Source organism: Mastigoproctus giganteus, chromosome 4, assembly GCF_048544385.1.
Source record: "Mastigoproctus giganteus isolate SK-2022 chromosome 4, ASM4854438v1, whole genome shotgun sequence".
Taxonomy (NCBI): Eukaryota; Metazoa; Arthropoda; class Arachnida; order Uropygi; family Thelyphonidae; genus Mastigoproctus; species Mastigoproctus giganteus.
The window spans coordinates 196,146,604-196,160,045 of NC_143578.1; the positions used below are offsets into that span (position 1 = coordinate 196,146,604).

General features: G+C 36.2%; 1 protein-coding gene across 1 annotated transcript in view; it reads right to left on the reverse strand.

The window, feature by feature from the left end:
- Atf6 (bZIP_ATF6 domain-containing protein ATf6) overlaps positions 1-13,442 on the reverse strand; it is a 273,849-nt gene that overhangs the window by 90,742 nt on the left and 169,665 nt on the right. Inside the window, exon 8 of the mRNA XM_090372442.1 lies at positions 6,837-6,937. Within this exon, the coding sequence (XP_090228568.1) occupies positions 6,837-6,937 (101 nt within the window). The remainder of the gene's footprint in view (positions 1-6,836; positions 6,938-13,442) is intronic.

Sequence of the window (13,442 nt, forward strand, 5' to 3'; positions counted from 1 at the left end):
TGCCAACTCCTAAACTATCTAGAAACCTTCTATCTGATCAATGATTGCCAGTATGGGTTCCATCAGTGTCGATACACTGGTGATACTGGCTTAAGTTACCCATCTATGGATAAATTCAGTGGAAAAGTCTGGTGAAATTCAAGCAGTTGCTCTTGAAGTTTCAAAGGCTTTTGATCATACTGGGCATAAAGGTCTTCTAAATAAGCTTTGATATTATGGTTTGCTAACTGTTTATTGTAATTGTTATCCAGTTTTCTCTCTCTGTTTGCTCACTGGGTGATGGTAGGCAGCTCCCTGTCTTCTAACTTTTCAATTAATGCTGGTGTTCCCTAAAGTTCAGTTCTTTCTCCCACTCTTTTCCACTTGTATATTAATGAACATTTTCCATTGACTGGAAATTCTATTTACTGACAATAGCAGATTGCATTCCACCTTCCCGTTTGAGAAACATTTCCCTGCACAAACAGCTTCAACTTCTCGAATATCCACTACTAATTCCTTAAATTCTGATCTCCAGTGGGGCAAAAACAATATTTCAATCCTTCTAAAACTCAGTTCTGCCTCATATCTCGCAAAAAAGGATTTTTCTGTTCCTACTATGTTTATCTTCGACAACACTCAGATTTCCAGACAAGATCACATATCTCTATTAGGGATTATCCTGACTTCTAATCTCCCTTGGCATAAGCACATTGCAAATACTGCTTCCTCTGTATTTAAAAAAAATGGATTTTCTCTTTTGCTTTTAGCATTACTTTTCTTCTAAACAGCTACTCTCACTGTACAAATCCATCAAATCCATCCTACCATGGAATACTGTTCCCACATCTGGAGCAGTGTCCCCAAACTTCTCTCAGGCTTCTCGACTCCATTCAAGAGATGGAAATTAGGTTAATAAATTAAATATCTCTTACAAAGTCTCTACACTCTGTCTCACAGATGTTCTGTTTCTGCTGCATGCCTTTTTTACAGATACTTCCACAGGCACTTTTCTTGTGAATTGGCTTTTATAATTCCCCCCTCTCTTACAAACCAGTCCGAACACATTCTGCAACCAGTTACAATCCTTTTACTGCCCAAATTCAAACTCACAGAACCAACTTTTCTTCTTCTTAATTTATTCCTTCAACTTCCGTTTTCTGAAACAATCCCCCTTCACATGTATTCCCCGAAAATTGCAATCTACGGAAATTTAAGTATCTTTTTTCATCCTCTCAACCTCCAACAACTGCACGGTACTAAGTACTAATACGGTTCTAATACCTTTCATGTCTGGGGGTTTCGTTAAAAAAAAAAAACAATAATAATAACAACTATATTTAAATGAGTCACTAAACATGTTGCAATTCACCCCAATTCTTCAATTTCAAGAAACAAGGTCAATTCCATAACTTTTTGATCATACCTCATTCTGTGAGTGGCTGGATATAGTGAGGGGAGATCACGATAAAGGTAATTTTCTACAGAAGGATGATTCCCAACAAAGTGAGTTATTAGTGTGGCACTGGGGACCGGCCGTTATGGAAATTCTTACTCCTTAACAGATATTTTGAATAAGACACTGATAATGGATCAGAAAGATTTGAGCTTGGATGTAGCTCTGAATTAGAGATGGTAAACATCCGTGAAGTCTTCCAGTATGTAGGGCTCAAACAATGCTGGAATTCCAAGTTCTGTCAACGGCTCTTTCTATAGCCAGGCACGCCACAATTTAGATGTTAATCCTTGAAGCACATTTGCCTCAGCCTTGATCATGAGACTTAAAGTAAATTTACTTTTCCAAAAGCCAAAATGATTTTACTCAACATGATTTAAGTTTCTAGGTAAACATGCACGGCATTATATAACATTTTCTCCAAGATCTTATCTGAACAGCTAGTAGTCATATTGGTTTATAGTTATGTGAATTTAAGCAGTCTTTTTCCAGCTTGGGAATGGATAAAACTATAGAATGATGTCAGGAGAAAGGAAAATCACACACACCAAAAATTCAATTGAAAAGTATTAATAGAAACTGTAGAGCCCTCTATCACTCAGTAGATCTGACATTACGCAATATACGCAATCAGGACAAGGCTTTAGAAGTAGAATTTCTATCTGCTTTTTAGAGGTGATCTGTATATGGCAGTCCAATTTTATTCATCCTTCGTTGGCAACACAGGATATACTGTTCTCTTCATATATTTTTAAGATGGTTTCACTAAGATTAGTGGTATCACTGATTTCCATGTCTGTAGGGAAATCTAACTTAATGAAGACTTTAACATCTTCATTGAGTTAGGTTTCTTCAGTTTCATAGTAACTGACAGGAATGAAGTAATAGTCAGGGGTACCATGACCAGGAGTATTACTGGAGTGATCCAGCATTCTTCCCAGAAAATTTTACCAGTTGGGTGGCATTATGAAGTAGCCAGGTCGGGAAGTGTAATATTTTATAATACTTTGGAATATTATACAATTTTCTGTTATTTATAAATGTGACTAAAGCGATCCAGAGCAAAAATTAATAGCATAATTTAACATTATATCTCCTGTCACATTGCCCTTGATTGCATAGTATGTTCGAATTAATATTGATTGAGCTCAGTGAGCAGTACCTTATGGTACCGTGAAAATTGCTTCAATTTTAGCCGGGCGGTCAGTTAAATTCACCATTCAATAGGTCCTGGGGAGAACACTGTGATCCACATCTTCTTTAGCAGATTATTGTGGAGTTGACAGGACATCCCAAGAACAGTCAGCAATGGATATGTTCAATGGCACAGATACTTCTTTTTATGTTCCTCCTAATTTTTATTTTTGTGTTGCAGCTACATGTGAATATTTTGGAATAGTGAGTAGAACTTGTTTCCTTGCATCTTGGTAGGTCACATTAAGTGTTTTGTGTTTTCATTTCTGTTTTCCAGATTTTCACTAAGCTCGATGGGTACCATACTGTGCCCTCTATATACTAGTTGAGCTTGATCAAATTTTTGCACTTGAAGCATGTAATAGATGAGGATATAAGGTCATATAGAACAGTTCAGGTATTTGGCATTAAGTGGTGATGGAATAGTTGGCACATAATAAAAAAAAGAAACCAATGAATTCTATATGTAGGTAACAGATTACAGTAATACCCCGAAGTTACGCGATAGGTGGGTCCGACGAAAATCGCTTAAGTCGAATTTGCGTAAGTCGGAGTACAACTTTGCATATAAATACATATAAATTTTGTTTAATTGGGACCAAGGACTAACAAAAACACTAGTTTAGAAGAAAAATATTAATAAAATTGCAGTTCTTTATACATATTAATACAAAATATGTATTAAAAAAATAAATGACTTACGTAAAAAAGTTATTTCGATGTCGATGGCTTCATAAAATCTAACAAATTCGTCTGACGACACAGAGACTTTTTTTCACACAGAATTTCTTTGTAGCAAGTAATAATTTTTTTATTCCTTGCTTTGTAGCTATAACGCATTCTTCGTTGTAGTCTATGTTTTCTAAAAATTTTAAGCCCTTTTCAATTGAGCTGAGACCTTCTGTCAAGTTTGCAATTGTCATGTGCTTTTCGCTGTTGCCTCATTAAGGCCTGTAGCACGTGCAATATCACATGGTCTTTCATTTCGCTCAAAGCGTTTCACAATTTCATATTTTTTCTCTATCGACAGAGGCCGACTGACCATAAGCACTACCGGGAAACCCCGGTGGGCCTGTGTGATTTTGGCCATAAACCATAGTATGAGGCCACCATAAATTTTTGACCCAGTCCGCCTCTGTTTATCGATAATTGCTTTTCTTTTTCTCTCTGAATCTACAGTGTCTTCACCAGTACGCTTCCTTTTCACACCTTTTAAGTATTTTACTCATTTTTAGGGAATAAAGCACAATTACAAAACGAGGAGGCATGCTTGATACGCATAAACAAAGCTGCGCGCATGTAGCAACTGAATAAACAACACCGTAAAGGCAGAGATATTTTTTCTCTATCGACAGAGGCCGACTGACCATAAGCATTACCGGGAAACCCCGGTGGGCCTGTATGATTTTGGCCATAAACCATAGTATGATGCCACTATAAATTTTTGACCCAGTCCGCCTCTGTTTATCGATAATTGCTTTTCTTTTTCTCTCTGAATCTACAGTGTCTTCACCAGTACGCTTCTTTTTCACACCTTTTAAGTATTTTACTCATTTTTAGGGAATAAAGCACAATTACAAAACGAGGAGGCACGCTTGATACGCATAAACAAAGCTGCGCGCATGTAGCAACTGAATAAACAACACCGTAAAGGCAGAGATACACTATTAACACCTCACATTTCTAGGGGTTACTACCATAAAACAATAAAAATCCAGTTGCGTTTCTGCTAGTGGAATCTGTTATAAACTGGTAGTAAACTCGATCTAATTGCATACTGATAGCTGGAATTGTGTTGGTTTTTACGTTATTATGGTGAAATGTGTTTCCCCTAAAACAAATACATTTTCAGAATCTTCTCTTCATTCCTATCGTGTTGCGTTCGACTGCTATTTCTTGTAAACACAAAGGCGAATCGTGCATAAGCCAATTCGGTTAGTGTTATATTATAAGATATCGTTACCATATTTATAAATAGTGTATGATCGAATTTGTGTAGTGTAAACACGTGTTATACGAGGACTGACTGTATACGGCTCGACCGACGCGATCCATTTCTCCCGTGAAAACGATGTAATTTCCGACAAACATTGAGCACGAATTCGAATGCACACATATAAATATGACAGTTGGAATACAAATTCTTGTATATGTGTGCAGCTCATGCACACATATACAAGAATTAAGTTGAATTTTGTTCATCTTTCGCTCTCACTCTCCGCCGTCGCACCGTATATCGATAACATATGAAAAACGACCTTGAAGATAGTGGGCGGCAGTGTTCCCAAACGAAAAAATCAAGAACCGCGTAACTCCGAGTTCGCGTAAGTCGGGGTATTACTATACCATCTTTCTTGATTTCTTAATTCTCTTCACCCGCACAACTTTTTGTTCCTGTAGTTCTTTCACTAATTCTTCTTCTTCGGAGATATTTAACAAAATAAATCACATTCAGAAAGACACCTTTGATGAATTACAAGCATTCTTACATGAATGCTTGTTAAGCCCAAAAGGAACTTTTGAGTAGAGCTTTGAGTGTATAGTATGGAGTATGAATAGGTCTCCAGAATGAAGGCGTTTCATCATTTTATGTGATTCATCAACATTTTAAAAACATTTTTATGATTAATAAATGGGGAGAATGCACTTACAAACTGACTTTTTCAAGAATGAATGATTAAGAAACGGTTGATTCCTTTTGGAATACTTCTGTTTTGTTTTTGTTGTCTTCGGACTGAGATGCATCCAAGTTTGACACCAAACCAACTTTAGGTACACATCTCCCAGAGGCTTAAATAACAGATAACATCCTTCGTGATCCATGTTAGCTCCTTTAAGCCGGCCCGTATTTACCACCCAAGTTTCTTGCTGCATCACAAGGAGACAGGAGCAGTGCTGCTAGGTAAACAAGCAGTTGATAAAGTTGATTGGATTAATAAAATTAATAAATATATGTGTGAGAGAGAGAGAGAGAGAGAGAGAGAGAGAGAGAGAGAGAGAGAGAGAGAGAGAGAGAGAGAGAGAGAGAGAGAGAGAGAGAGAGAGAGAGATGAATTTCTTTTTGGGTTCTTATTTGGAACTGTTCAAGTACACTTAAACTAAAAAAAAAAAGACAACTGAACAGAAACAGAACAACATTAGAGAGTGCAATATTAAATTGCAGTTGTTGTCATTTGGCCACAAACATTAGTTTTCGTTTGATCTCCAGTTCTCCCTTTTTTTGTTATAAGCTCTATATGAATAAAAAGTATTGGCACACCTACACACAAGTAGTTACAGAAAGAGCTTTAATTCAAAAAGCTAATACATACTTGGGCCACCTTTGCCTTATAGAATAGTCTCAACCCTCCTTGGAATATTTTCTACCACCTTCCAGTAAGCATTGACCAGAATTTACCTCCACTTCTCCTGCCTAAGGAGTGGAAGTAAATGGGCTGCAGCCTAATTCAGTACTGCAATTCATCCCACAAACAGTACATTTTACGTCCCATCTCTGGGTCAGCCAGTTCAATTTTTTTGTCATGTTCACAAGTGCATAGGACAGTAATCAGGATATGCTATTTCAACAAGACTTAAATAAATTATTTGGAGGGACTGAGAAATGACAGTAAAAGTCTAACGATGGAAAATCAAGGTCTTCTTTCTCTTACCCAGATGCAAGACCTTGCATTTTCTGCATAATTTTCATTACTTATCATTTTCCAATAACATACAGGAACTTTGAAGTTCCTACACAACATTGCCAGAACAATAGAGACAAATGTAATTATTTCAATATAGAAAGCAATCGTTAGAGTCAGAGTGGCATGCACAGAAAGATTAGTAAAATAACATCCAACTAGAATTCCAGTCTAAGTTCTGATCCACAACCCATATTAGCTTCTAATATACTCCTGCTGTACAGGCAGATTCACAAGATTTATAGTGGTATGTTTGAGCCAATATGCACAAATGCATGTACTTGGGGGGGGGGACTTTAATAGGGTATACAATAACATCATCATAGTTATTATTATTATTGAGTAGTCTTTTATAATATAATCATTTTAATAGATATTTACTCTGCAATTAATATGACAATGTACATGAATAACTGAAAACAAGCACTTCCGTCACTTTTCACTTTCAATTCAAGCACTGAAATAATTATTACTGCAAAAAAAAAAAAATCATATTCTAAAACAAAACAAAATAAAAATTAACAAACCTGAATGGTGCAAGATTAACTGTGAGCATAAACATCACAGCCATTAGGCATGTAGTTTTTTTAATATCTTTTGGGAAAAATGTTTTCTTTAAATTTTCATTCTAGAAAAAAATAAATTTACCCTCAAAACAAAAATAATTTAAATTTCTTTATTTTTTTAATCATAGGGCAAGTTATCTAAGCATTACTGCATTTATCATTTTAATACAAAACTAAGATAATCCTCTAGTTTGACATATATGAGAAAGATGGATAAATTATGTTTATGAAATACACCACACACTGCTTATTGCAATCACTGATAATGTTATCACTTTTATGAAGTCCTGATTAGACACACACAAATACACAGAAAAAACATTTATTGTTATCAGGCATTTGGTATATGTTATCACGTTTTGCATTAGATTTAAACTGCTGTTTTAACGGGACAAAAGGAAAACAAATATTGTAGTTGGAACTCTTTAATAAGGTAAACTAAAGCAAAAAACAAACTTAGTACAGAAGCTTTCAAATCAAGGAGATTCTTCATCAGCTGATTATATGTTATTACGAAAACAAAGAATGCCTGGTCGTGATCATGTGCGATAAAGCATGGTACGAGTGCATGCAACAATTACTGATTGGAGTTGGACATTTGTAGCTGTGATTGCAAAGCTTGTACATAGGGTGCGTGCCAATGTTCATCACACTGGAGGATAACAGCCTCCATAAGTGCTTCTTTATTGCAGTTTAAAGCACCATGGCAATGTGATATGTGGAATGACTCAAGCCACAATTATTGGTGGTAATTTCAAGCATGGTCGATGACTTCTAACGTCTCGGCATGGGTCAAGATCATGATTAAGATGCCCAATAATGCTCTGCGATCCGGTCTCAGAGTCTTCTATTAGATTCCACAATGTAACAACCACTGCAGGAAATGCGATACATGGAGCCGCTCCATAACAGGGAGGAATCGCAGTTTTCTGCCAGGTAGCTGTAAACATTTTACCCGGTGGTTGCATAGGATTTTAGAGAAGTGTTGTGATAAGCCAAGGTAATAGGGGTTAAAGGCGGTCAAGATGGTGTTATCATTATGGGAGGCCCTAGGGTGTGCTGCAAGCTCTTGGGCCTGCATATCCCACTTGTCTAGGGCACAGGTAGGGTAGCCACACTTAGATAGACCTGTCTTTATTCTCAAAAACTCATCACGTCTCTTGTCTGCAGAACTGGAATGGGTAGAGGCAAGGGCGAAAAGGGTGCGTGCGGTACTGAGTAGCTTGGTTTACGGAAGACTGAAGTTCTTAAATGAGTGCCGTCACACCGAACTAGAACATCCAAAAAAGGAGAGGGAACTGTATGGCTCCAGCTCAATAGTGAACTAGATAAAGGGCGACAGAGAGTTGAAGTGTTGCAGAAGTCGGTTTTCTGAGCCCAGGGAATGATTACAAACACATCATCGATGTAATGGCACCAGAAGGTGATTGGATCTGGTAAGTTCAAGGAATGCACAGCCCTCCAGCTCTTCCATGGCAATATTTGCCAAGAAATTGGTGAATACTGCCATGAGAAGACTCAGACCAGATCTCAGAGTATGAGAGGGCAATCCAGTCTGCTGATTCGAAGCATTCGGTGGTCGCAGAGCATTTTTGTCATCTCAGCATGATCTTGAGACATTGAAGTCATCGACCATTCATGAAATTACCACCAACGATTGAGGCTAGAATTACTCCACATATCATGTTGCCATGGTGCTTTAAACTGCAATAAAAGAGCACGTATTCATCCTATTATGGAGGCTGTTATCCTCCAGTGTATGAACATTGATACATGCCCCATGTATGTGCTTTGCACTCATGCCATGCTTTACCTCACATGACCACAATCGGGTATTCTTTGTTTTCGTAATAATGTATAATCAGCTGATGAAAAATCTCCTTGATTTGAAGGCTTCTGTACTAATTTGTTTTAATTTGTTTGTTTTTTGCTTTAGTTTATCTTTATTAAGAGTTCCAACTATAATATTTGTTTTCCGTTTGTCTGGTTAAAACAGTAATTTAAATCTTATCATGAATACCGGATTCCGAATCCTTTTTAAACTTTTTGCATTATCACAGTATACACGTGCAGTGGAAGTGATTATGTAACATCCTAATTTGTTCTTGAACTCTGATGTTACTCTGTGAAAGAAAGTACTGCATCTGTACTCCTATCAATCTGCCTGTTTTAAAGTGAGCATTAACCCTTTTCTAATCCTCGATTTTAATATTTTCATTATTTGCATATACAGTAATACCCCGAAGTTAGGTGGGTCCGACGAAAATCACGTAAGTCGAATTCGCGTAAGTCGGGGTACAACTTTGCATATAAATACATATAAATTTTGCTTAATTGGGACCAAGGACTAACAAAAACACTAGTTTAGAAGAAAAATATTAATAAAATTGCAGTTCTTTATACATATTAATACAAAATATGTATTAAAAAACAAATGACTTACGTTAAAAAGTTATTTCGATGTCAATGGCTTCATAAAATCTAGCAAATTCGTCTGACGACACAGACGAATTTTTTTTTCACGCAGAATTTCTTCGTAGCAAGCTAATAATTTTTTTATTCCTTGCTTTGTAGCTATAACGCGTTCTTTGTTGGAGTCTATGTTTTCTAAAATTTTTAAGCCCTTTACAATTGAGCCCTTTTCAATTTTCAACCTGTCAAGTTTGCAGTTGTCATGTGCTTTTCGCCGTTGCTTCGTTTAGGCCTGTAGCACGTGCAATATCACATGGTCTTTCATTTCGCTCAAAGCGTTTCACAATTTTATATTTTTTCTCTATCGACAGAGGCGGACTGGCCATAAGCCTTACCGGGGAAACCCCGGTGGGCCAGTGTGATTTTGGCCATAAACCATAGTATGACGCCACTATAAATTTTCCCAGGTAAGAATTTTTGACCCAGTCCGCCTCTGTTTATCGATAATTGCTTTACTTTTTCTCTCTGAATCTGCAGTGTCTTCACCAGGACGCTTCCTTTTCACACCTTTTAATTAAGTATTTTACTCATTTTTAGGGAATAAAGCACAATTACAAAACGAGGAGGCACGCTTGATACGCATAAACAAAGCTGCGCGCATGTAGCAACTGAATAAACAACCATAAAGGCAGAGATACACTATTAACACCTCACATTTCTAGGGGTTACTACCATAAAACAATAAAAATCCAGTTGCGTTTCTGCTAGTGAAATCTGTTATAAACTGCTAGTAAACTCGATCTAATTGCATTTGCAATTATACCGATAGCTGGAATTGTGTTGGTTTTTACGTTATTATGGTGAAATGTGTTTCCCCTTCACTGATATAAAAAACATAAAAGCAGCAAAGTTGAATTTTGTTCATCTTTCGCTCTCAATCTCGGCCGTCGCACCGTATATCGATAACATGAAAAACGACCTTGAAGATAGTGGGCGGCAGCGTTGCCAAACGAAAAAATCAAGAACCGCATAACTCCGAGTTCGCGTAAGTCGGGGTATTACTGTATGGATTTCCAAAAACATTATGACAGTTTCATTTTTATTGATGCTTCCTTAAAGGAATAATGGACAGCTTTATTTCAATGCTTTTTTTCTGTCCATTCCCACTATTTTATGTACACATTTCCACTTTGCAACAATAAAGTGCTAAATAGCTGCAGTCTTGTTTTATAAGTTATTGTTATAAATTAAGCTGTGTCCTGAAGTGATCATAATAAGCAGTGTCCACTGTACATAAATCTGTAATTCTTTTCAATTGGTAATTTTTTATATAATCTACAATTTACTTAGGAACTTTCCACTGTTTAGAGTATCATAAAAATTTCAAAACAAAGAAACAAACCAGTAAAAGTGATCCACACTAAACTATGGTTTATTATGCCTTTGGGCATTCAGCTTCAGTCTATGAGAGGAGCCAAATGTGCTGCCCCAAGAAAGAGGTGAAGCATAGATCTAGACTAATCAGAAGTTCACGATTCATTTTCTAGTATATAGATTGTTTCATCTTTTATGTAAAATGTCTCCTGAATGCATCCATTATTGGCATTCTTGTTTTCTTCAGTAAGGCTTCATTTCTTGAAGTTGTGTGGGTTCCTGTTGTGTGGGCTTCATTTATTGAAGCCCACACAACTATTTCATCTCAAATAAAGATGTAGTTCGGTGTTTTTTTTTTTTTTTTTATTGGCACTGTTTCTCTATGAAAATTACTACACGAGCAGTCTTCAGAATGTCTCTACAGCATGTTACAGCAGGTTAAATTCCTAAAAATGGGACCATTAGTCTAAAATCAAATTTCTCATATACACAAATACAAGTTACATTCCCAAGACTTGCTTACAAAGGATTCTTTACACCAGTGCAGTTAAACTAGCATTCTGTAAGCATTTCAAAAGTGTTCCATGAAATGTTACACCAAAAATTAGCACTTATCTGAATTTCCACATTTTGATGCTCTTTAAAATAAAGAGAAATTATATACTCAATATATCCATACTAAAAACAAATTGTGATATAATTAATATAAATCATTTTGTTTATATTCACAAAGACAAATATAGAAAAAAGGCCTTATGCATTGGGAATAAGCATATTATAAAATATATCTTGTACAACTGATGCAAGAAATAAAGATATGAGGTAAAAATTTTTATTAAAATATCAAAATAAAATAAAATTAATATACCATTAAAAACTCAATACATTAAAAGCATAAAAGTAATAAAAACAGTACACATACTGTAGCTTTTGGAGTGATATTCTCCTTTACCAACCATAAGAAGAATGGTAAAGCAAATCATTACCATATAACAAGAAAAGAAAACACATGATTAAGGAGCAAGTGCAGACACAAGCAATGACAACTGATTGTGAACAGGATTAAAATTAAATACAAAGGAGGGACAGCCCAGAGAGGAAAATAGAGGAGGACAGAACTGAAAAAGTAAATAAAATAAAATAAACAACATAATAATAATACAGTAACAATAATAAATGAAAATAAGAAATACTTATCTCAACTGGGCTCTAAGGGATGCAGGACTGATGCTGGCCCACTATAAGATGAGAATAGCCAATACTCATCATATTGCAGGATGTCAATTCCCATAATAAGAAAGGTCCAGACATTAATTACAATAGAGTAAGTTCCTCTATTGTAATTAATGTCTGGACCTGCCACACATAAAAATAGATCTCTGACCATGAAAGAAGGCAATAGTCACATGTGTGATGCAAAATATCAATGTTAGAATGTGGATTAAGAGTACATACTGCTCTGTCCAGTAATGCTCTGCAACAGGAAAACAGGCAAAATTACTTCGGCTGGTAGTCTCCCCATGCTCTGAGATCCAATCATGTAACTTCCAAAGAACTTCACCAATAATGCTTCTCATGATCTGGACACATAATCCAATAAACCAATCCATGCCTTTGTAACAAGGAAATGGCTGGTTTTGCCCTAGAAATTAATGGTTATAATTTTCTGCCAGGGAGCTGCACATAACTAATATGGTAGCATCACAAAACCCTAACAAGACATTTATAGATGGATGGGAGGGGGGGGGGGATATGTGCAGTCAGCACATATTTCATTTCCATTGTTAGAATCCAAGTGAAAAATTAAACCACTCCCCAACTGAAATCTATCATGAACACAAAGGAGTGGAAATTCACATTTCAGCAAATCTGTTGTGATTCTGGAAGTCTTATTATTCCTGTCATCAACCAAGAAGTGCAGTGTGGCCATACTCAATTAAATAATACACTGGCAGTTCTATGTACATGACTCAGGGCATGCACTAATCCATTAACATTTTGAAGCTGGAATCAAGGATAAATGAAAGAGTTTATCTATGATTTCTGGTAAAATGATTAGTAAGTCTGTATGTTGGAGATTTCATGAAGCAGGGTGCCAGCTTCCTCAGTTTTACAATTTGCCAAAGATACACAAGTGGTAATTGCTTTACACCCTATAGTGACAGCCAAGTAAATGTGTATGTTGGAAAGGAATCCTACACAGAGCAGCAGAATCTCGCTCTCAGTAGAGGATATCTGTAACGCCTTAAATACTTGTTTAATTGTTTAATCTTAAGAAAAAAAAATTATAAATTTAAAAAATTTTTAAAAAATTACAAAAAAAAATGTTGAGTTCTAATAATAAGTCACACTTGCTGATGACAATTACAGCATCTCGTGCTTAGTACTGCATCATTAAGCCTAGCTACTCTCAGTATGACTCAGGCTCTCTCTCTCTCTGTTCTTCAAAGCTAGTGAACATGATATTATCGCTGTGTGATTCCCAACCTTTTTGTTATCTCGGGAATCAAACTACCCTTCAATTAATATGGCTAGCAAACATAAAACTGATTCACCATCTCCTATCGGGAAGAAGAGAAAGACAATAGACTTAGAGGCGAAGCTGGAAATAATAACACAACACAAAAAAAGGCAAATCCGTAATGGAACTGGCTCATGACTTCACCTTATCTCACTAGACTACATCCACCATCATGAAGGACAAATACAGAATCCGTGAAGCAGTAAAAGTGTCAGTGCCTATCAACTCAACAATAATAACGAGAAAAAAAAACAAAAAAA